General features: G+C 41.5%; 1 protein-coding gene across 1 annotated transcript in view; it reads left to right on the top strand.

The window, feature by feature from the left end:
* Nucleotides 1-1,942: 1,942 nt before the first annotated feature.
* Nucleotides 1,943-25,937, top strand: part of AGBL1 (AGBL carboxypeptidase 1) — a gene marked incomplete at its 5' end in the record, with an annotated part of 833,738 nt that continues 809,743 nt past the window's right edge. The window contains one exon of the mRNA XM_079914834.1: nt 1,943-1,993. Within this exon, the coding sequence (XP_079770960.1) occupies nt 1,943-1,993 (51 nt within the window). The remainder of the gene's footprint in view (nt 1,994-25,937) is intronic.

Raw genomic sequence — 25,937 nt, 5'->3', positions numbered from 1 at the left:
TGTATCCCTCCCCCCAAGTGGCTTTTTTCTTTAAACTATTTTTGAGATATATGTTGGAAGGGAGTTTTTATTTTTCCTTCCTCCCTCTCTTTTTTCTTTATCCTGCAGCCGAGGGGCATGGATATCTGCCCTTAAGGTAATGACATGGGACAGTTCAGTCCTCCCTGCATCCCTGGACCTTAAAGGATCACAGAATGTGTGCCTTGAAAAGCTCCACACCTCACAGAAGGAAGAACTCCTTAGGGGGCCTTTGTTTCTTCCCTCCTGTCATCAGAGGTGGTGGGAAGTGTAGGGATCAACTGCCCCCACCTCCCAAGCTCTATAAACATGACATATTATAGTCCATTCCCTGCATGAAAGGTCTTCATATTTAAAGTCATTAAGAGTGGAAGTTTCTGGATGGCAGGAACCACATGAATTTCAGGGCTTGCGAGGCTTAGCATTGAGAGGGAATAACTGAGATGCTATCTGTCTCCTGACTTGGGAACATTTCAGCCAAGTAGGATCAGGAAATGTAAACTCCCTTTCCTCGATCACCACCACGGGCTTGGGCAGCTGCCATCTGGATGCTTTGATGCTCACAAAAGCTCCCTGAACTCTGCACGGGGGTGTTGGCTGTGAGTCCAGGCCCTCTTGCCTAGCTTGCTCTCTGTCGGTCATGAACTTCAGTGAGCTCACTCTCCCATTTCACACGCGAAAACTGTGCTTGGAGCTTGCTGGGTGCTAGTGATAGGGGCAAAAATTGTCAGGCATCTAACACATGGACTGTTTGTGGCCATGTCATCCATGTGGTCAAAATCGGGGCTTCCTGAACTTTAATCCTCTAGTAATTTTGTTAACCAGCTATGGATCCCCTGGGGATCTTGTGAAAATGCAGATTCTGATTCAGGAGCTCTGGGGTGGAGCCTAACAAGCTGCCAGGTGATGCTCCAACCACACTCTGAGAAGCCAGTACCTAAAGGACTACGAGACACCTAGGTGTTGACATGGGGAAGGGGGCTAGGTGGCCAAATAGCCACTAAAACTCTTCTGACACATTCTGAGCAGAAGACAGAGAAAGAGATGATGGATCCTGCATTGGTCTGGAGGAAATCAGCCAGGGCATCCACTCTCCCTGAAGCAGGGGACGGAGCTCCCAGCCCTCATTACTTTGATCAGTGCGTCTGCAGCAGCAAGAGGCAGGATGGTGTAATGGTCAGTGTTTGTGCTTTGGTACCAGTTCACCTATGGGAGGCCGGGCATACATTCCTAAGCTCTGCTCTTGTGGCTTAACAGCTCTGTGCCTGAGTTTTCTCATTTGTAAAAAGGGGTCAGGGATGGTAAGAATAGTAAGTACCACCTTGATAGGGTTATTGTATTAGGGACCCAGTTAGTAGAAAACGTCCAGAGCACTTCCCTTCCTTCTCAGCCAGAGCTCCAGTCCCTAAGCCTGGGACCTCAGGGAGCCCTGGGCTTCTGTGCCCTGCAAGGCCACGGTTGTGCAAGTGCTCTCCAGGCTCTTGTTACCCGGGAGCCAGCAACACACCAAAATAAAGGAGCGGGGGACCAGTGGGGAGGGCCGAACGAGCCTCTGCAGGGAGTCTGACCAGGTCAGCTGGGAATGCCTGTCAGCCGTTCAGGGTGGCTCCTGCGTGGGCCTGGAGGTGGGTCAGTGACTCACACCGGGGCCCTCTCCACCCCCGCGCCCAAATGCTCGGCCCTCCCTGGGCCGGGGCTCACCTAATCCCCGCAGTGGGAGTCGGCGTTGGGGGGGGCACCCGCGCCCGGGCCGAGGGCTAGGGTTACAGTGCGGTCACTTCACACTCGGCAGCATGTGCAGCTGAGGCCTCTCCCCGTGCAGCAGTCTCCCGCCAGGCAGGCAGCGAGGTCAGCTTGGCAAGCCGCTGCCTCTCTAGCCCCGATCTGGCCGCGGGCAGCTGATTTCCCCGGACCCGAGGAGGTGATGGCAGAACAAGAAGCCAGTGGGCTGCAGGTCCTGCTGCGCACGCTCCAGGTAGGAAGAGGCGGAGAGCTGCAGAACCCGGCCGGCTGGGTCTTTGTGGGCCGGGCCTGCCTCGGAGCCGGGCTCTCCCCGCAGTCCCCTCTGGCACCAGTGGCCTGGTTTGCTAAACAGCAGTAACGCCAGAGTCGGCAGCAGCTCTCACCTTGAGGCTGACCTAAGTGATGCTATGGTGTTTAAATATTAAACCTGAAGGTGTTGATGAGTGCTCTGCTTAAATTATTGAACCTGGTGGGGTTAGATACTCAGGCTAAAAGATCCAGGTTTGCTCGAGATGAGAAAGATGGAGAAAAAGGCCGTTTGGCAAAAGCAAACCTGTTCAAGTTCTCCCTGAGCAGGGCAGGAGACTTCGGGGTGGGTACGTAGAACTGCCTAGGAGGAAAGAGGCAGCAGGGCAGAGGACTCCTCTGGGCTTCTGCTGAATGGCTGTTACCAAGTTCCCAAAGAGTGGTCTGAGTCGGAATTACCTAGGATGCCTGCTAACAGTGCATCTTCTCAGGCGGGATCTGCCGGAAGGAACTGCAGTCACCAGGGGCAGGAGCCCTGGAATCTGCCTTGCCCTCTCCATGATTCTATTCACTCCTAATTTTGAGAATTCCTATTCCAGAGCACTACTTTGTGAACCTGTCTGCAGATTAGAAACTCCCGGAGGGTGTTAAAAAATGCTGACCCCCACTTACCCAAATTCGGATTTAATTGATCTGGGGAGCAACCTGGGCACTGGAGTTTTGAAAACTCCCCAGGTGGTCTCAAAGTGCAACTAAAGTCAATGAATCACTGCTCTATAGACTTGGGTAGATGCTTGCACTGAACCGGATGCAGGGAATGCCAGGGCTCAAAGGGAGATCTTCTACTCTACGATTTTAAACCTGAAGTCCATGGACGGGTATCATAGAGGATGGGCTTCAAGGGTCTCCATCACCCTCACCCCCTGATTTAGAATGTAAATGTTTTGCACTTACGTGCATACTTCCCAGCTTTGAAAAGCTTAGTTTTGCTCAGATTCTTAAGGAAATGTATATCCATAAAAAGTTGAAGAACCAATAAATCCAACCTTCCAGTGCACAGATAAGGCAATTGAGTCTCAGAAGTGAAATAGCTTCCTAAGGTCACTTAACCACTTAATAGGGGAACTGGAACTAGCACCAAAGAACTTCAATATCCTTTGGACCTAGTGTCTTTGACTCATTCTATCCGATGCATTAGAGGCAAGAATGCCTCTGGGCTAGGAGTGTTGGGGGTGGGAGTGGACCTCAAAATAAATTTACATTTGTCCTGGAAGTCACTGCAGGATGAACTCAATCTCCTGTCTTCCTACCCGTGGGGATTTCTAATTGATATTTAGAATGATTGTTCCAGGGCATTGCAAGATTCTCAATCATCAAAGAAAGATTTAATTATGTTCAATATACCCTGCTTAGTTCCCAATTAACCAGAACAGTAAAATAACCAGAACATGCTTCCCCTGTGCGCTCTAGTTGATCTCAGAATCTGGTGATGGAATTGACTTGGGTTCCTGGCTGAGCCCTGAGCCAGCCCTCTCCAAGTGCCTGCCTGAACCTGTTTTCTGTCTTGAGAGTAGAAATCAGAACCCTGACATAATTTTAAAAAAGACAACCCGGAGCATATATGCCGTGGAATGATGTTTCATGATGGGTTTCATGCCTCACTCCCATCCCCAATCCCCATGGACTAAACCCGGCAGAGTTTCTGAGAAGGGCTTAGCTGAAGTGCTTTTGATCGGGGATCCCAAAGGTCTTAGGGATTCAAGCCAGTCCTCCTTTCCTTGTGCACAAAGGTGAGAGACCGAAGGCTTTGTACTGCTACTCAAACCTGTGGAAGACAGTGGTTATGTCTGAGCAGAATGTGAGCTCAGGATATGAGTTTCCCATATCTTTCAGGAGCACCCCAGAACATTGCCAAGGGAAGAGAGAAAGAGAGATCAGATGACCAGAAAGAGCAAGCACAGGGGTGACAATGTCCCTATGATATGATAGTAGAAATCCCCCTACTCCAGGGCATCACCACTTTTGCCTCTTTGGGCCACAATGACAAAATAAACTAGAGCATTAAGAAATAATCGTTTTCTGCCTATTTTCTTTTCCTGTACAGACGGGAAAGGAGTAATTGAATTTTTTTTTTCCTACCCTGACTTAAACACAGCCATATCTCTATCCTGAAAGTATGAGAATCAGATTTCTACCCAGACATTTTCCAAGTCCCTGACTTTTATCATTTTAGTTGAGGCAGAAAATCAGACTGACTCATGAGGGCCTGGGTGTAGAGGGGGAGACAGCCCAGAGCACAGATGAGAGACAGGAAGAACCGGATCCCGCCCCATTTCTGGCACTTACCGGCTGTAAATCCTCAGGCAAGTCCCTCAACCTCTCTGAGCCTTCATTTCTAGATTTGTAAAAGGGGGGCAATAAAAATACTTTGCTCAGCCCTTTGTGCCAGGATTAAGAGAACCCATTTGAAAAGTGCTTGTAAACTATAAATGGCAGTTCAAATGACTCTGGTTTTTATGATTTCCCCAGTTGAGTACACAGTGGAGAGGCTGGGAACACTTGCCTAGGCTTTTCATCAACCTGCCCTGCTTTTTTCCTGGGTGGACTCCAATACACTTGGAAAAAAAGGAAGGTGTCTCATTCGTCCTGCTCTCATTTCTCCATGTGGTTTGAGCTAATGGGGAAGATGGGAAGCTGCCAGGGTAGCAGGATGTGGGCTCCACGCCAGCCCTGATGCTGGGAGCCCTCACCCAGTGGCGTCCCACAAAATGCCAATTAAGTACCTTATCAAAACATGAAAAATGTATAATTATCTGGTCAGCTTTGGCACACTCTGAGCTGTGATATGGGCACATTTTTGCTGTTTGCATTTGCACTTTATTATTTTATGTTATAGTTGCTCAAATTGAATCCCAGGTCTGCCTCTTGGCCAAAATGTGCATAGCAAAGCTTCATTTCTCAACTTGGGCTCCAGGAACATTATCTATTATGGATTGCCAACGAGGCTGCAGGATGTGGGACTTCCTGTCTTGAGTTAGCATTGAGCTTAGATAATAGAAAACCTGGAGGGGGTGACAACTCCACTTTGCCCCTTGGACTTATTCCTCCAAGGATATTTCCAAGACAACAGATGATTTCAGCCCCTGGGCTGCAAGGAGGGGATGGGCGGAAGAATGATGACTGATATGTTTCATTCATAGCACTTGGGAGTTTTGTTTCCAAAACGTGTTTAAAATATCCATCTATTGTACGTACACGGGGCTAGGTGTAGCGGAAACTGAGCTTTCCCTTTGGACATCAACAGAAGGGTTTGGAAAAATCAAGAGAAGAATTTTCCTTTTAGATAGTAAACATTGTGCAGACCTTCTAAACATCACAGGATTCCTCTGCTGGTGAAATTTGAGGCTTTCTGAGGTTTTTATTTTTGGAGACTTCTGCCTCAATTGCAAGACAAACGTAGAAATAAACCAGGAGGGGGAGGACTTATTAAATTAAGACTGAAATCTGTCTTAATTTCAAGCACCAGTAGAAACAAAGAAAAAGAAAAACGCCCAAAGGACAAGTGCCCAATGGAAAAGGGACAAAATTGGCAAGAAATAGCCTCTGTCAGCGTCTAAAGAATGACTTGGTGCCAGTCAAACTGGAGGATGAAGGGGGCAATGGAGGCATGGAGCCCTGTGCTGAGCTGGGAGTGGGGAGATGACCGTATATAGTGTTTTGTTTTTTAAGACCTTGTTGCTTTCACAGTTTCTTAAACTCCTTGGACTTAGAGATTGGAAAAAATAAACATTGATTAAGGGTCCACTCTACGCCAAATTTTCACATTCATTACCTAACATCACTCTCTGTGCCACCTGTGAGGGGGGTGTGGCTGGTCTGTCTTATATATGAGAACACTGACCCTCATAAGCAGCTCAAGGCTCAATGGCAGAAACTTAATAAATCCCTAGAGGAGAGATGTGAAGAGGATCTTGTCGCTCCAAGGTCTTTTCACTGGTCTCCGGTGCTTACATGACCTAGGGAATACCCACTCACTTTTTTCTTTCTTTTTTTTGCGGTACACGGGCCTCTGACTGTTGTGGCCTCTCCCGTTGTGGAGCACAGGCTCCGGACATGCAGGCTCAGCGGCCATGGCTCACGGGCCCAGCCGCTCCGCGACATGTGGGATCTTCCCGGACCGGGGCTGCATTGGCAGGCGGACTCTCAACCACTGCGCCACCAGGGAAGACCCCCCACTTACTCTTTATTATGAGGGTATTACCTTACGTGACTGAACCTGAAGACTGAGGGGTTATGGATTATTCATAATAGAACTAAAATAATCTTCCACATCCTGTATTGATATTTGGGTAAATAACTCCTGATAAAGGAAGGTAACAGTTTTGATTTTTGATTTGGGTCAGTTGGATATTTTTAATATCTATCCATCCATCCATCCATCTGTCCATCCAACCCTCCATAGCTATCCTATGTGCTAGAAGAGATTCAGAGTATTGGGTAGGATGATACATCAAGAAGAGCAAGGTCTTTGGATCTTAGTTCAGCCATTCAAAACTTGTGTGACTCAGGACACACTACTGAACTTCTCTTTGCTGAACTTTTTTCATTTGTAAAATGAGAATTATACTATCTACTCATGAGCTTACTATATGTTTGGAGAAAATGCATGTAAAAAGGTGTTATGTGCCTGACAAATAGCAATTATTATAATTAAACACAGTCCCTGCCCTCATGAAAATACAGTGCTCAAGGGGTAAGGTAGGAGGATAAAAATATTTGTAGAGCAAGTTTGCATGTGATGAACGCCATGGTAAACGTAAACATCAAAAGAAAATTCAGTGGAATTTGGGACAAGAGTCTCCTCCTCACTGGATATTCAGGGAAGACCTTGGAAAATGGGTCAGATTTCAGCAGAGGAAGGTGCAGTTAAGAGTCCCCAGTGATCTTTCCTATGTCAGGAAAGTGTGGAGAGTACAGGGTATTTGCCATGGCACTGAGTTTGATTAAAACAGAAAATTCGTGAAGGGGAAGAAAGGAGATTGAAATGGGAGTTTACGTAAATGTTAGAGAGCCTTGAGTGGCAAGCTTCAGATCCGATCATGCCCTTGGTGATGTCTGCCTATCCCTAAAGGTAGGTGATGGGCACTACAGGACATTCAACCAAGGTGACCATTGCAAAGCTATTTGGATGGGGGACGTTAGACATGACTGCATCTCTGCTTTTTGTTGCCAAGGGATGTGATGTGTTCCCTGCAACCTCCCCATCCCTGACCTACCTTTTATCCTGGTTCTCTTCCTATCCATTCCCAACCTTTAGCCCTTTCCTGTCACTTAACTCTGCATCTCACTCCCCTCCCCACACCGCCTCAGCCACTGTCCATCCCTAGTGCGCCTCCAGGGGAAAAGGCTGAGATGGAATAAAGCTCAGGGATTGGAGAAGCAGAACTATTTAAACTTTTTTTTTTTTAATTTGGAAGAAACACAAATTATTTTAGAGGCAGCATTCAAATGTCCCTGTGTCAAAGCAGCTCTCATAACATGTCTGCATTAAGATGACCAGAGTTGAGTCCAAAAGTCCCATCCTCACTTTTGGGAATTGAGAGCACTCGGCGGTTCCATCCCCTGAGCCCAGATTCTGGATCTGACTGCCTCGCTGAGCACCCACCTCCTCAGGGCAGCAGGTGAGGGACAGAGGCCTGCATGGCTTTGAGGTGTAATAGGAAATTTGCCATTGCTGGGGACATGTTGAGGCAAATGGCCAACAGAGAGAATTTCTGTCTGTAGAAATTCATAACCTGGCAACATGTACTCCACAACTCAGTTGCTAAAACTGGAACTATTCTGATGAAAGCCAAACATAGTCTGAGTTTCAGCCCTGGGAGCTGGGAAAGTACGCAACCAGAAGCTGGTCTAGGTTACAATCGCTGTACCATATCTGTAAGCATGGGACAGGCAGCTATGAATCAAACAGACAAGGTACTTCTTCATATTTCAGAAATAGGCACACGGAAATGCATCCACTTGGATGTGACCTCCATATCCTTGTGCCAGACCTGAAATGTAGGAAGTCAAAGGTTTGGGATCTGTACTTTTTCACAGAGTGAATACTGCATGGCTCCTTCAAAGTGATGGATTCGCAAATCAAACTCTCATTAGAGAAAAGAATGTGGTGTAGGGGGAGGAAGAGATCAACAGCAGAGATGCCAAGAATAAAAGAATGAGTAGAACAAAGAGTGTGGAAGAAACAGAATGGCAGAGTATGCACTCAATACATATTTTTCCCTCCCTACCCCCTCCCTCCCTCCATCCCTCCATCCCTCCCTCCCTCCCTCCCTCCCTGCCTTCCCCTCCCCCTTTCCCTCCCTCCCTCCTTCCTTCCTTCCTTATAAAATTTTGCAAAATGAATACACCCATGTAACCAGCACCCAGACGAAGTGAACTCCCAGCATCTCAGAGGACCTCTCACACCCCCACTTCCAGCCCTGCTCCCCCATTGTAACCACTGCCCTGATCTCTAACCCCGCAGATCAGTCTTGCATGCATTGTAATTAGAAGACTTCATGTAATTAGAACCCCACAGTCAATCTTCTTTTGTGTCTGGCTCCTTTCACTCAGCATTGTGAGAGTCCCCCTTTCGATACAGTTGTAGATTGTTCTCACTGTCATTGCTGAAGAGCATTCCGTTGCGTGAACGTTCCACGATTTATTTATCCATTCTAGAGCTCATGATATTTGGGGTAGTTTTCTTTTTTTGGCTGTAACAAATATGGCTGCTATGAACATTCCAGGGCATGTTTTTGTGAAGGTAGGTACACGTGTCTGTTGGGTAAATACCTAGAGTGGAGTCGAGGGCTCATGGGGTACATGTATGGTCAGCTGTAGTAGATAATGGTATTTTTCAAAAATGAGTGCTCCAAAATAAACACCTATTAACCCTGTAAATACCATGAATTTATGAGCATTTTGGGTACTCCACACCTTTGCCCTAACTTTCTTAATTCATATTTGTTAGTTGAAAGTGGCTTGAGCTGCTTTGCATGGAGGACTTTGTCATGTTTTATGTGTCTAAGTCCCTGTACTTGGTCCCTTTCATAATAATGGTTATAATGATAACTAACATTTATTAAACAGTTTCTACACGTAAGGAGCTGTGCAAAGTCCTTCACATGCATCATCTCATTTAATCCTTACAACAACCCAAGGAGGTGGGTGGTATTATTATCCTCATTTTAAAACTCTCAAAAAGAAGGTTGGAGAGGTTAACACACTTCTCAAGGTCACAAAGCGAGTGAGTGGCAAAGCTGGAATTTCAGAGGAGGGAATCTGACACCAGTGGATGCTTTCTCGCCAGGTGTATAAACTCTCTGAGGAAAAGGAGGGGCATTGAGAAGATTCAGAACAGATTTTCCCAGGTGGTAGGTGTCTGCTGAGGAGAATGGAGACCCCCCCCCCAACTTGGCACATGCAGGGAAGACAGCAGCTGTTCCCACAAGGCTGGCAGGACTGGCCAAGAGGGCAGAGAACAGGTGCCTACAGCGGGGGTCAGCAAACTCTAAGGGCCCGATAGCAAACTTTTTAGGCTTTTTCCGGCCACAGGATCTTTGTCATACTCGTTCAACCCTGCCACTGTAGTTGTAGACAGTGTGCAAATTAATGGGTTTATGTTCCAGTAAAATTGTGTACAAAAAACAGGGAGTAGGGGCTTCCTTGGTGGCGCAGTGGTTGAGGGTCCGCCTGCCGATGCAGGGGACATGGGTTCGTGACCCGGTCCGGGAAGATCCACGTGCCGCGGAGCGGCTCGGCCCGTGAGCCATGGCCGCTGAGCCTGCGTGTCTGGAGCCTGTGCTCCACGGCGGGAGAGGCCACAACAGTGAGAGGTCTGCATACCACAAAAAAACCCAAAAAACAAAAAAAACAGGGAGTGGGCTGGACTTGGCTGTTGGTGGTAGATTGCAGACCCCTGGCTGGAGGTCCTTTGGGCATAGGCAGGGTGTAGGGGTGGGAGATGGGACAGAAAGAGAGTGATAGAGCAGCAGGGACATGTTGGGGCTGCCAACTGCCAAGTGGGAGCTTCCCTCATGTGCCATGGGTGTCCTCCTCAACTCCCAGGCTGCCTTTCTTGCAAAGGCAGCAAGCACATCAGATGATGCTCTGAGTTCCTCTGGGGGCAAGTCTTACAGAACCTGAAATGCACACTTCAGAATGTCATTTCCTGCCACTGCTACTGCCTCCAATTTTCTGAGTATCAGTGGAGGCAGTGATTGTGTCTGTCAGCCCTCCAAGGTGGGGTTTCAGGTCATTTTAGCAGCACTTACCAGTGTAACAGGTGATTGTCTTGCAGATATTGTCTGCATTCAACAGTGCTCCCAGCACATGTTCAGTCCAGCACTTCTCAAACTGGCTTCCACAGAACACCAGTGTTCCCTGGGATGCCAATGAGTATTCTACTCACAAAGGGTCTTGTTGACAAATGGATCTGAGATGTCAGGATAAATAAATTTACTAATTTCTTTACTGAAAAATAATCAATCTTTTAAAGGCTTTTCAAACATTTCTGTCCTACAGCTCTCAGTTTAAGTGTCTTTTACTCAGAGAGGAATACTCTGACAGCCCAATGAACTACCCAGTCACTCTAAGTCCCATCTCTCTAGTTTGACTCTCTGCATAGAACTTGCCATTTCCTGATGCTTGTTTGTATCTTCTCTGCCTTCTTCCACCAGGGTAGGGATCTCATCTGTCTTGTTCACCTTTACCCCTACTACCTAAAGCACTATCTAGGACATAGTATGTGCTCAATAAATATTTACTGATTGAATAATAAGATGAATGTGCATGTATATTATCAAGTTGGGGATATACTATATGGCATTTCTAAACCATCTTAGAGATGGGATAATTTTTTATAGCAAAACCCCACTAGTATCCCACAGGACTTTAGGAATCCATGGAGCACATTTGGGAAATCCATGGAGCACATTTGGGAAACAATGGTTGTAGACCAATGTTACGTTAAATCACTGCTGGTCTGTGAGGGTTGAATTTCTCCTGATCGGGAAACTAACCTCTGGCTTGTTGAAACATTTCTGATCTGAGTTGATACAAAGTTAGATCTATTGGAGACCTAGGGTCATTCCTCTGCTTGGTGAATTCCACAAACTGATGCTTCTGCGATCTATCTGTAGGCTTTGAGTTACATGAATTCTAATCCTTACTTGATTGGGAGAAAGAATATAAGTGACAGATGTGGAGATTTAGAAAAATGTTCTTCCTAGAGGCTCAAGAGAGCCGTTCTGCTTCTGATCAGGAGGCCAGATGGTGATAAGAACAGCATTAACCTCAGGTTTCAGATGAAAGGCAGGGTCAGATTTCAGAGTTGGAATATCTGATGAAACTTCCCCTAGGGAACTTGGAGAGAAGGCAGCTTCTTCAATAAATGGTCAGTAATGAATTCTCCCTCTACTCTTAAAAAAACCCAAACAAACCCAAGCTCAGTGTGTGTTAACATCTCAAATCTTCCGATCCCACTAGTGAGTACAGCCCAATGCCCTAAATTTCTGACCCATAGGCATCCTTATCCCATTCCTCTTAACACTCAAATTAATCTAGGAAACCCCCATGACAATGCAGATATTTTTTACTTTTCACAATAGGTAGATTAAGAAGTCACTATAAGAAAATTCCATTTTCTCCTTGACTTTCATTATTAAAACATAAAATATATATCATATACCCTAAAGGAAAAAAATTCCCCAAACCACAGCTAAAATTTGAGACTAAGGAAGAGGCTAGAATGGTAATATTTGAATAGGTATTACTTGAAAGTGGATATTAAAATTCAAGAAGTGTTTTTGCCATGAGCTGCCTCACATTTGCTGAGCGCTGACTATGTGCCAGGAAGAAGTCTAAGCATGTGACATGTGTTATCTAATGCAGTCCTCACAACAATCCTATGAGGTGGGTACGACTGTTATCTGCATTTTACAGATGAGGAACACAAGGCCCTTGTCAAGGTCACATAGCCTTTAAGTAGCAGGGTCAGGATGTGAACTCAGGCACAGAGTGACTCTAGCTTGCTTATTACTCATTGCTATTACTCATCAGGCTACAGAGTCTCTTTTCCTTTTACCTGTCCTTTTCACCACTACACATTTCTTTCCTGATTAAAGAAGTAATACAAGCTCGTGATTGCAAAAATTTAATTAAACTATAGATATAAATTTTAGGGAGTAAAAATCACCCCATCAAATCCTGATCCCTAAGACAACCACACAAGTGTCTGCTGTATATTCTTTTATATGTTTACATACATATAGCAATATGTGTATTTCTGTAACTATGTCTCTGTGTGTATATCATTTTAACACACTAGTATTCAATTTGCTTTTCCTGCATGTCAGTATAATTGCACATATTTCAAGCCAGCACATATAGACCCAGCTCAATCTTTCGTGATATAACTTAAATAAATAGAAGTATAGTTTCTTCTAGCGTTTCACTTAAATTTGACTTGGCTTGTGTTTTATTTTCATTTTTTGATATTTTATGTGTTGCATTTTAATAGTCAACTTTATCAAACTTTTCTTACATGAATTAATTTTGGCCATGAAACATTTTCCCCAGGATCTAACTCTTATACTTAATGATGTTTGAATTTAACTCCATTCTCTTTTTCTTGAGTGTTGTTGCTTTCATAGAACTTCTCTGCCATACCACACTTCACCAGTACATGGCAACAGTAAACAAATTTATATGCTTAAAATTTCTTTTACTGGAACATCCCAGTTCTGTAACATCTAATAGAGCTCTGCTTGATAGTGTTTGGAAATTTTACATTTGACATAAATGTTTATTTAAAATAAACATATATAGGTTTCTTGGCTGGACTTCAGGAGGCCAGAGTTGATTTTGGATGCTGCCACTGTCTTTCTGTTTGACTCGAATCCCCTGGGCCAGCATCCTCTGTTTTGATGGTTTTCAGACTTAAGTGCTAGGAATGTGCCCAGCAATATCATCTGTTTCCTTGGTATATTATGACTCTCTTGTTAATCGTTCATTCATTTATTGAATGCTTCCCTCGTGCCAGAGACTGTGCTAGGTAGTGGGTGGCAAGGTTCAAGAATCTTATTACTCAGATACTTTCCTACTGAAATTCTTCCAAATGTTAATGACTAATGTCAGGAAGAGAGAGATCCAGAATGCTGCAGTCACACCTGCCCTCCTTTGCTCCGTGGACCGTTTTATTCTGTGGTGACTGGCTGAGAACACAGTATTATCATTACTCAAGTCCCTGGGGAAGATCTGAAGACTCAGCTGCTGTAACATGTTCAGCTATGCCTATGTACTTACGTTAATTCATATGTGGTCTTTTTTTAAAAAACAATTCTTAATCTTTTCATTCTTTTTTCTTCCAGGGAGTGGGGTGTCACAGATTCCTTTTTTCTTGGCTGCACCCCATGGCATGTGGGATCTTAGTTCCCCGATCAGGGATTGAACCCTCACCCCCAGCAGTGGAAGCGAGGCGTCTTAACCACTGGACCGCCAGGGAAGTCCCATAGATTCCTTTCTGATGCCATTGAAAGCTAAAGACACTTTCCCCAGATAAATGCTCACACAAATTTTTGTGCACAATTTCAGGGTAATAAGCCACACCATAAGATTTCACTCTCTCAAGGTATTTACTTGGGTTTTGTTTCATGGAATGGAGCTCTTTAAGGTTGGAATAGTAGAGGTGAGTTCTAGTCACATAAAAGAAACCCTACAATTCTGTCCAATTGTGATATATCTTTCATGCCTCCAAACTGGTCACAATACTCTTTTTATATCCACATCCCAACTTTGCCTTGAACATCTTTCATATCTGATCTAAACTTTTGAAAATTTTAAGTACCTTTGATGGATCAACTGTAATGTTACTTTTCAAAAAAAGCCTCTTTTGATAATTTGTGTAGGTGATATTTTTCTCTGTCTTCTGAAGTAGCATCTAAACATTTGTACCTTTCTCTTAAACCATCTATGCTTTGCTTTATTATAGTTGTTCTTTATTTTTCAACAAACCTTTACTGGGCAGGGAGAATCCCAAAATAAATATGACATGGTCTTTGTCCTCCCAGAGCTCACTGTATGTATCTAGAGAAACCAGATATACATTTGAGAATCTCCTGAAAGTTACAGACACTTTCTCTAGATAATCATACATCTGCACTTTAACTAAGCACTTAAATCTTAGATTTGCCTACAGTTTGAATAAGAATCTATGCCATGGGATTGCTCGGGTTGACATATGAACAAATAATTATAAAGTATTATTATAAGTGAAGGTATAACAACATGCTCAGTGTATTCTTGGAAGAAGGGGCATCTCAAACAATCTCTAGTATTCCATGACCTTCTCTTCCTGAGTAATAGATTGATTAGATAATTCAGATCAACACTTGTGTTGGAGACAGTTTAAAATATAGATATAATATAAATAATTTTTTCTAAAAAGCATCCATATTCTAGTGAGATGATGAACATTTAATGACCTGAGGACAGAAGAGGTGGGAAACCCAGAGAGATGAGCAAAATTCTGGCACTTCTGCTTTGGAGGCATTTACTATTTTGGAAGGTGTGGCTGGAAAGATTAAATTGTATGTTCTGTAACTTTGCATGTCTAGAAGAAAAGGAGTTGGAATATAGGGCTTGCCAATAATGGGGACCCTGGTAAACTACTGTCTGCTTTTGGGCTGAGACCTGGAGGGATGCCCCCTAGAAATAAAGGTGAGCCATACATAAACTAATCTTTACACTGACCCATTCTTCAACTCATCTGGGTGGCCCAGAAAATCCTAAGACTTGAATGGGCAGTCTCAGGTTCCTAGAGCCTCCAGGTGCTTGGTAGTAGCAAATTAAAATCAGTGGAAGAAAATATCGTACTAGGCCTTACATTAATTCTACAAATAATTTGGAAACCAGGGACAAGGGGAGATAAATCAATACAAGTAAATACCAGCAGAAACAGGGAATCAATAACCTGTGATAAACTATAATGGAAAATAATATAAAAAAAGAATGTGTATAACTGAGTCATTTTGCTGTACTTCAGAGATTGGCACAACATTGTAAATCAACTATACTTCAATTTAAAAAAAAAAAGAAGAAAAAAAGAAATAACAGATTTCTGTTGTACTACAGAAACGAGAATTACCAGTCACAGAATGTAAGAAAGCTTTGGTTACTGTGTTCAAAGAGATTAAAATCAAGTTTGAAAAATTTGGCATTGAACTATAATATATACGATGTGATATAGTAGATTTGAAAAGGAACCAAGTAGAAATTCTTCAACTGAAAAATAAATAACCAAAATTAAGAACTCAATGGCTAGATTTAACTGCAGATTATACTTGGCTGAAGAAAAAAATTGAAAATTGGGTCATAAGAAACTATCTAGAATGAAGCACAGAAGGCCAAAAAGCTTAAATATGCAGAAGGGCAGGTAAGAAATACAGGAGATAGAGAAGGTCTAACATACATTTAATTGGAGTTCTGGAAGGACAGAAGAGAATGAAGCAGAAACAGTATTTCAAGAAATAATGATAGAGTCCTAACCCTTTAATATACTGCTCATTACTTGATAACACAGGCAGTATCTTTCTCAAGTCTGTATTCTCTGAAATACTTAGCAGGACTTTATTAAGAGTTTGTTGAATTTGTTAGTTGAGGAAACTGCTGTATTATGTTCTATTCCATTCTATATTTTTAGAATCATGTCAGAAGTTCTCTTAAAATAGTATACTTTTAAAAACAATATCATAAAATTACTGTCTGTTGTGGATATATATTCAAATATCTAAACCCCTGTATTTGCAGCTGTCACTTCAAAATTTAGAGCTAAATCTACAATTGACACTACAGTTGAAGATTAAGCTCTAATTTGCAATCTGATGATTCATTTTTGACCGCAAAATATCCCCTTAAACTCATATATGCTATCTATGATTATACTCCATTTCTTTTCTTGTTTTGTAAGTTTTATAGCAGCCTTTGGCAATGAGTTATAAAATTCTAATCTGGTCACAACTAATTAGAATATTACATTTACTTACTTTCCCCCCGTTCTCTTTAATGATACGTATTCTGATAAATAACTTCATTTTTTCCCTTTAAAGTAGAGAGAAAACATGATATTTTATAGGTTCCCTGGGAAACAGATTTTGAGACAAAGATGTGCATTCAGGAAGTGTACTGGGGCGTGTCTCAGGTCCACACACGGGGGAATGAAGGAAGCAGGACTTGGCGGTGGGAGGAGATGAAATGCAATGTAGTCACAGCAAAGGCTCAAGCTGATGGTCCTTTAGCAACTGTCTCATCCTGTGGTCAGAGGGTTGAAACTTTATACCTCCTCCCCCACACCACTGACCAGTCATTGGTTAAAGGCTGCTTCCAGAGAGAGGACATGCCCTTAGAGATCTCTTCATCTCGACAGCAGTTCCCAAAGAGGGACTCAGGTGAGAGCTGTCAGTCACTAATATTCCCTTTGGTTTGGGGGATGAGTGCCTCAGTCCTAAAGGGGAGACCCAAGAGGCACAGCTGTAGCATCCACTACAGGTGACAACTGATAAGACTGTGCATCAAGCCACCTAGGTTCAAATCCTAGTTTTGCTGCTAATTGACTCTGTGATCTTGGGCAAGCCACATAACCCCCTGAGTCACAGTTTCCTCATCTTTAAAAAGACAGGAGTAGGAATGAGATAATATTTTCCTCAAATTTAGTCATTTGTATGCTACTTTCATACTTTTTTTTTCATATTTTGGATCAACGATACTATTGTTTACTTGACATGATTTATTTCAGCAAATTTATTCATTTTAACTTAATGTGACTTAAGGTGGCACTTTATATACAACCATAAATATAGCAGTAGTACTTAGCAAAAATAGAAAGTAGTGACAGAAATAAATTTAATATAAACAATGCAATGCTGTTAAACTCCAGCTAGACACTTGCCTGTAGAGTCTCTGAGCCTGCTCTCTGCTTTCTAAAAAGATTAGCAACTATTGGAAAATAATTGGAAATATACTAATAACTAAGATGTTAACAGACATTCCCTAAAAGAAGAATAAACACTTTACTGGGAATAAACGTTTTTCTCTATGTGATTCAGTGAAATTCAATGCTATGTCTCCTGTGAAATCTAAATCCAGGTCATATACTCTCAGTAGGAGATTTCTGACCTTCCAAGAAAATCTGCATTAGGTAGCTTTTAGGGTGAAATTATGCTATTCCATGATTCTCTCCTTGTGGGAAAGGAATATTAGAGAGAAAGTATTTATGAGTTATAGTTTTTTTAAAGGTCATACATCTATTAGATTGAGTACCAACCAGAAGCTTGAGGAATTAAATTTATTGGATAGGGTCTCTAATATTATGAGCACACCATATCTGAAATGTAGCTATGATGACTAGCAATGAGAATGCAATGCTTCAGTTCTCCCAATACCCCTGGAAGAAAGAGCCTCTCATAGGTGGTAGACACTCCTTCCTTTGGTAGCCTAGCACAGCTCTACCCTACATCTAGCTTCCTCTCCTCTGGAATGACTAATCTGAAGTAGTACAATGTATGATCCTATCATCCTGAGACCACCAGTTTCTTGTTCAGATGCTGTTTCCATGCTGACCTGGAGTTAGCCAATTTATCCCAGGTCATTTAGGCGTTAATAGGAGGGGCCTTGAAAATTCTTCCCGTGATATCCTCCAGATATTGGACCCTGTACAGGGTTGCCCAAACCTGTTGGCCTGCTTTCAGAGTTCTATCACCTCTGCCTGTGTTGGTCACAATCAGGAATAGAACTCTGAGTCTTCTCTAGCATTTCAGCTGTATTCTAAGCTTAACTAGGGTTACTGTTTCAGATTCTTTAGTCAGCTATGGTAATAAACAGTTCATCCTAGTCTTGGCATCCTTTCATCCCCCGATGTTAGGATTTGGCATCTCCTATTGAATTGACCTGCAGTAGCCAACCAAAGGATGGCTGGAATTCTATGTCCATACCCATTTCCTCCATAAGCAAATCAGGAAAGTTATCTTTCTTGAGACTAGTAAAGGTGTTCACCTTAGTGGGGTCACCACCCTTCATTCAGTTAGTTCTACATTCTGAATATTCACCAGTAATTGAGACCATGAAGCCTCCTTGCTTCTATCATAAAACCAATTTATATCAATACATAAATAATGATGATGATGACGTTATTACGATGAGGAGGAAGAAGGTGAGGAGGAGGTGCAAGAAGAGAAGGGGGAAGAGGAGAGAAGCAGAGGGGAGAGACCCTTATTGAGCATGTACTACTTCCAGGCCTGATGCTCAGCCTTTCACAGAGGCAGGGCCTATAGTAATCTTTGAATATAAATGCTTCCATGTGATGAATTCATCCCTTAAGTTTCAGAGCTCAGGTGCTATTGAACAAACTAATATGTCTTATTCTCTTCTGGACCAACCCAGTCTTGGCTCCTTTTATGGATCTTTCTAACTCTTCTTGGTAGTGAGTCAGTTCTTGGACCCAATTCAGTGAGGTCTGTGAAAGTGAGTTCGTTTTATATGTACAGTTTTATTGGGTATAACTTACGAGTCACATGGAGTATCCAAAGTTATGCTAGTATTTATAGAGTGACCTGCCAACTCAGCTCTCCATCTCTTCAGTTCTCATCTGAGTATCCCTTTTCTCTTTACTTCCAAATGTCTTTCTTGCTCCCCATTCTGTTACTTAATTCTGAAACTGGCAGAGGCACAAAACTTATATAAATAATAATGTACAAATAAATGTGTGTTCAGCCTGATGTATGGATAACTTCTCTGCGGTATTGTAACCCAGTGTTTTTTTGTTTTTATTTATCTATTTACCTATTTATTTAACATATTTATTGGAGTGTAATTGCTTTACAATGGTGTGTTAGTTTCAGCTTTATAACAAAGTGAATCAGCTATACATATACATATATCCTCATATCTCCTCTCTCTTGCGTTTCCCTCCCACCCTCCCTATCTCACCCCTCTAGGTGGTCACAAAGCACCAAGCTGATCTCCCTGTGCTATGTGGCTGCTTCCCACTAGCTTTCTATTTTACATTTGGTAGTGTATATATTTCCATGCCACTCTCTCACTTCGTCCCAGCTTACCCTTCCCCCTCCTTGTGTCCTCAAGTCCATTTTCTACGTCTGCATCTTTATTCCTGTCCTGTGCCTAGGTTCTTCAGAACCTTTTTTTTTTTTTTTAGATTCCATATATAAGTATTAGCATACGGTATTTGTTTTTCTCTTTCTGACTTACTTCACTCTGTATGAGAGACTCTAGGTCCATCCACCTCACTACAAATAACTCAATTTTTTTTCTTTCTATGGCTGAGTAATATTTCATTGTATATATGTACCACATCTTCTTTATCCATTCATCTGTTGATGGACACTTAGGTTGCTTCCATATCCTGGCTATTGTAAATAGTGCTGCAGTGAACATTGGGGTGCATGACTCTTTTTGAATTATGGTTTTCTCAGGGTATATGCCCAGTAGTGGGATTGCTGGGTCATATGGTAGTTCTATTTGTAGTTTTTTAAGGAACCTCCATACTGTTCTCCATAGTGACTGTATCAACTTACATTCCCAACAAAAGTGCAAGAGGTTTCCCATTTCTCTACACCCTCTCCAGCATTTATTGTTTATAGGCTTTTTGATGATGGCCATTCTGACTGGTGTGAGGTGATACATCACTGTAGTTTTGATTTGCATTTCTCTAACGATTAGTGATGTTGAGCATCCTTTTGTGTGTTTGTTGGCAATCTGTATATCTTCTCTGGAGAAATGTCTGTTTAGGTCTTCTGCCCATTTTTGGATTGGGTTGTTTGTTTTTTGCTGTTGAGCTGCATGAACTGCTTGTAAATTTTGGAGGTTAATCCTTTGTCAGTTGCATCATTTGCAAATATATTTTCCCATTCTGAGGGTTATCTTTTCATTTTGTTTATGTTTTCCTTTGCTGTGCAAAAGCTTTTAAGTTTCATTAGGTCCCATTTGCTTATTTTTGTTTTTATTTCCATTTTCCTAGGAGGTGGGTCAAAAAGGATGTTGCTGTGATTTATGTCATAGAGTGTTCTGCCTATGTTTTCTTTTATAGTGTCTGGTCTTACATTTAGGTCTTTAATCCATTTTGAATTTATTTTTCTGTATGGTGTTAGGGAGTGTTCTAATTTCATTCTTTTACATGTAGCTGTCTAGTTTTCCCAGCACCACTTATTGAAGAGGCTGTCTTTCCTCCATTGTATATTCTTGCCTCCTTTATCAAAAATACGGTGACCATATGTGTGTGGGTTTATCTCTGGGCTTTCTATCCTGTTCCATTGATCTATATGTCTGTTTTTGTAGTTTCTGTAGTTTTCTGGTAGCATCTTTAGGATTCTCTATGTATAGTATCATATCGTCTGCAAACAGTGACATATATCGTCTGCATATATATATATATAGTATCATATCGTCTGCAAACAGTGACAGCTTTACTTCTTCTTTCCGATTTGGATTCATTTCTTTTTCTTCTCTGATTGCTGTGGCTAAAACTACCATAACAGTGTTGAATAATAGTGGTGAGAGTGGACAACCTTGTCTTGTTCCTGATCCAAGAGGAAATGGTTTCAGTTTTTCACTATTGAGAATGATGTTGGCTGTGGCTTTGTCATATATATGGCCTTTATTCTGTAAGGTAATTTCCCTCTATGCCTACTTTCTGGAGGGTTTTTATCATAAATGGGTGTTGAATTTTGTCAAAAGATTTTTCTGCATTTATTGAGATGATCATATGTTTTTTCTCCTTCAGTTTGTTAATATGGTTTATCACATTGATTGATTTGCGTATATTGAAGAATCCTTGCATTTCTCAGATAAACCCCACTAGATCATGGTGTATGATCCTTTTAATGTGCTGTTGGATTCTGTTTGCTAGTATTTTGTTGAGGACTTTTCCATCTCTCTTCATCAGTGATATTGGCCTTTAGTTTTCTTTCTTTGTGAAATCTTTGTCTGGTTTTGATATCAGGGTGATGGTGGCCTTGTAAAATGAGTTTGAGAGTGTTCCTCTCTCTGCTATATATTGGAAGAGTTTGAGAAGGATAGGTGTTAGCTCCTCTCTATATGTTTGATAGAATTCGCCTGTGAAGCCATCTGGTCCTGGGCTTTTGTTTGTTGGAAGATTTTTAATCACAGTTTCAATTTCAGTGCTTGTCATTGGTCTGTTTATATTTTCTATTTTCCTGGTTCAGTCTCAGAAGGTTGTGCTTTTCTAAGAATCTGTCCATTTCTACCATGTTATCCATTTTATTGGCATATAGTTGCTTGTAGTAATCTCTCATGATCCTTTGTATTTCTTCAGTGTCAGTTGTTACTTACCCTTTTTCATTTCTAATTCTATTGATTTGAGTCTTCTCCCTTTTTTTTTGATGAGTCTGGCTAATGGTTTATGAATTTTGTTTATCTTCTCAGAGAACCAGCTTTTAGTTTTATTGATATTTGCTATAGTTTCCTTCATTTCTTTTTCATTTATTTCTGATCTGATCTTTATGATTTCTTTCCTTCTGCTAACTTTGGTGCTTTTTGTTCTTCTTTCTCTAGTTGCTTTAGGTGTACGGTTAGGTTGTTTATTTGAGATGTTTCTTTTTTCTTGAGGTAGGATTGTATTGCTATAAACTTCCCTCTTAGAACTGCTTTTGCTGCATCCTCTAGGTTTTGGGTCATCGTGTTTTCATTGTCATTTGTTTCTAGGTATTTTTTGATTCCCTTTTTGATTTCTTCAGTGATCTCTTAGTTACTTAGTAGTGTATTTAGCCTCCATGTGTTTGGTTTTTTTTTTACAGATTTTTTTCCTGTAATTGAAATCTATTCTCATAACCTTGTGGTTGGAAAAGATACTTGGTATGATTTCAGTTTTCTTAAATTTACCAAGGCTTGACTTGTTACCCAAGATATGATCTATCCTGCAGAATGTTCCATGAACACTTGAGAAGAAAGTGTATTCTGTTGTTTTTGGATGGAATATCATATAAATATCAATTAAGTCCATCTTGTTTAATGTATCATTTAAAGCTTGTGTTTCCTTATTTGTTTTCATTTTGGATGATCTGTCCATTGGTGAAAGTGGGGTGTTAAAGTCCTCTAGTATGACTGTGTTACTGTCAATTTCCCCTTTTATGGCTGTTAGCATTTGCTGTATGTATTGAGGTGCTCCTATGTTGGGTGCATAAATATTTACAATTGTTGTATCTTCTTCTTGGATTGAACCCTTGATCATTATGTAGTGTCTTTCTTTGTCCTTTGTAATAGTCTTTGTTTTAAAGTCGATTTTGTCTGATAGGAGAAATGCTACTCCAGCTTTCTTTTGATTTCCATTTGCATGAAATATCTTTTTCCATCCCCTCACTTTCAGTCTGTATGTTTCCCTAGGTCTGAAGTAGGTCTCTTATAGACAGCATATATATGGGTCTTGTTTTTGTATGCATTCAGCCAGTCTATATCTTTTGGTTGGAGCATTTAATCCATTTACATTTAAGGTAGTTATCGATATGTATGTTCCAAATTACCATTTTCTTAATTTTGGGGGGTTTGCTATTGTAGGCTTTCCTTCTCTTGTGTTTCCTGCCTAGAGAATTTCCTTTAGGATTTGTGTAAAGCTGTTTCGGTGGTGCTGAATTTTCTTAGCTTTTGCTTGTCTGGAAAGGTTTTAATTTCTCTGTTGAATCTGAATGAGATCCTTGCTGGGTAATCTTGGTTGTAGGTTTTTCCCTTTCATCAGTTTAAATAGAAGGGAGTGGTGTCCTGCCACTCCCTTCTGGCTTGCAGAGTTTCTAATGAAAGGTTAGTTGTTAACCTTATGGGCATTGCATTGTACGTTATTTGTTGTTTTTCCCTTGCTGCTTTTAATATTTTTTCTTTGTATTTAATTTTTGATAGTTTGATTAACATGTGTCTTGGTGTGTTTCTCCTTGGATTTATCCTGTATGGGACTCTCTGCATTTCCTGGAGTTGATTGACTATTTCCTTTCCCATATTAGGAAAGTTTTCAACTATAATCTCTTCAAATATTTTCTCAGTCCCTTTCTTTTTCTCTTCTTCTTCTGAGACACCAATAATTAGAATGTTGGTATGTTTAATGTTGTCCCAGAAGTTTCTGAGACTGTCCTCAATTCTTTTCATTGTTTTTTCTTTACTCTTCTCTGTGGTAGTTATTTCCACTATTTTATCTTCCACGTCCCTTATCTGTTCTTCTGCCCCAGTTATTCTGCTTTTGATTCCTTGTAGAGAATTTTTAATTTCCTTTATTGTGTTGTTCATCATTGTTTGTTTGCTCTGTAGTTCTTCTAGGTTCTTGCTAAACGTTTCTTGTATTTTCTCTATTCTATTTTGAAGATTTTGGATCATCTTTACTCTCATTACTGTGAATTCTTTTTCAGGTAGACTGCCTATTTACTCTTCATTTGTTTGGTCTGGTGGGTTTTTGCCTTTCTCCTTCATCAGCTGTGTGTTTCTCTGTCTTTCCATTTCGCTTAACTTACTGTGTTTGGGATCTTCTTTTTGCAGGCTGCAGGTTTATAGTTCCCATTGTTTTTTTGGTGTCTGCCCCCAGGGGCTAAGGTTGGTTCATTGGGTTGTGTAGGCTTCCTGGTGGAGGGGCCTGATGCCTGTTTTCTGGAGAATGAGGCTGGATCTTGTCTTTCTGGTGCACGGGACTGCATCCGGTGTTGTGATTTGGGGTGTCTGTGACCTTATTATGATTTTAGGCAGCCTCTCTGCTAATGGGTGGGTTGTGTTCCTGTCTTGCTAGTTGTTTGGCATAGGGTGTCTGGCACTGTAGCTTGCTGGTTGTTGAGTGGAGCTGGGTTTTAGCTTTGAGGTGGAGATCTCTTGAAGAGTTTTCACTGTTTGATATTGCATTGAGCCAGGAGGTCTCTGGTGGACCAATGTCCTGAACTCGGCTCTCCCACCTCAGAGGCACAGGCTTGACACCAGACTGGAACACCAAGAACCTGTCAGGCACACAGCTCAGAAGAAAAGGGAGAAAAAAAAGAAATAAAATAAAATAAAGTTATTAAAATAAAAATTAAAAAATTAAAAAGTAATATAAAAGAAAGAAAGAAGAGAGCAACCAAACCAAAAAACAAATCCACCAATGATAACAAGTGCTAAAAACTATACTAAAAAACAAAACCAAACAAAAAGAAATGGACTGAAAGAACCCTAGGAAAAATGGTAAAAGTAAAGCTCTACAGACAAAATCACACAAAGAAGCATACACATACACACTCACAAAAAGAGAAAAAGGAAAAAAAGTATATCTATATATATAAAAAAATAGAAAAATTAGAGAAAAGGAAAAGGAAAAGAGCAACCAAATCAATAAAGAAATCTACCAATGATAATAAAGTCTAAATACTAAACTAAGGTAAACATAAAGCAGAAACAATTAGATGCAGAAAGCAAACCCCAAGTCTATAGTTGCTCCCAAAGTCCACCACCTCAATTTTGGGATAATTTTTTTTCTATTCAGGTATTCCAGAGATACAGGGTACATCGCGTTGATTGTGGGGATTTAATCCGTTGCTTCTGAGGCTGCTGGGGGAAATTTCCCTTTCTCTTCTTTGTTCACACAGCCACTGGGGTTCAGCTTTGGATTTGGCCCCGCCTCTGAGTGTAGGTCGTCTGAGGGCATCTCTTCCCTTTTGGGAAGTCTGAGGTCTTCTGCCAGCGTTCAGTAGGTGTTCTGTAAGAGTTGTTTCACATGTAGATGCATTTCTGATTATTTGTGGGGAGGAAGGTGATCTCCATGTCTTACTCCTCTGTCATCTTGAAGGTCTCTAACCCAGTGTTTTGTTGTGTTTGTCAAGTGCTTGGATATACAGAGAGAACGGGATGGTTCACTATTCAGTGAATTTGGTGCTTATGTTACATGTACTTGGTGTTTGTGAGATTTGGTTCATAGAATTGTTTTCAGGAAAGCTAATTCCCCATTACTCAGGACAGAAATGCATTTGGATGCACTCCAGGGTAACCATGGTTAAAGCAATTTTCATACATGATATGTTAGGCTTGCATGAAGATGGAACACTGATATGATGCAGAAGACTTCTGAGCCTATCTTGAGCCCTAATTAGAGTTAGGAAACCTGCATTTGATTTCGGGGTAATAGCTGTCTTTTCAGTTGACTCCAGTGATTGTCAGCTAGGGATAATTTTGCCCCTCAGGGGACATTTGGCAATGTCTGAAGACAATTTTGGTTGTCACAGTTGTGGGGGATGCTACTGGTTAAACTTCCTATAATGCTTAGCATCCTAAATGCTGCTAAATGCAAAATGTCCTACAGTGCACAGAATCTGGCCCCCTCCTAAAGAATTGCCCAGTCTAAAATGTCAACAGTGCCAAAATTAGAGCCCTGCTCTGTTCAATCAGCCCTTAATTCACTTTACTAATTGAGGGAGAAATTTAAGATGGCACAGTACCAGATAGCACAGTGTAATTTGGTCCAAATAATACTTTGCCTGAGAAGGATAGTGATGCTGTCTTCGTTAATTCTTGGATTTGCTCATAGAAGAATCAGGCTAGTGAATCTCAGGACAGATGTTTTCTCTCCAGAGCCACCTCCTCCTATTCCCGCTGGCAGTGTGCTTTTGCACCCTGAACCAGTTGGCAGTGATCAATGCAATTTGCTTTTTTTTTTTTTACTTTATTTATTTACATCTTTATTGAAGCATAATTGCTTTACAATGGTGTGTTAGTTTCTGCTTTATAACAAAGTGAATCAGTTATACATATACATATGTTCCCATATCTCTTCCCTCTTGCGTCTCCCTCCCTCCCACCCTCCCTATCCCACCCCTCCAGGCGGTCACAAAGCACTGAGCTGATCTCCCTGTGCTATGCGGCGGCTT

The sequence above is a fragment of the Stenella coeruleoalba genome (genome assembly GCF_951394435.1).
Source record: "Stenella coeruleoalba genome assembly, chromosome: 2".
Lineage (NCBI taxonomy): Eukaryota > Metazoa > Chordata > Mammalia > Artiodactyla > Delphinidae > Stenella > Stenella coeruleoalba.
This window is presented reverse-complemented; position numbering and strand designations above follow the sequence as displayed.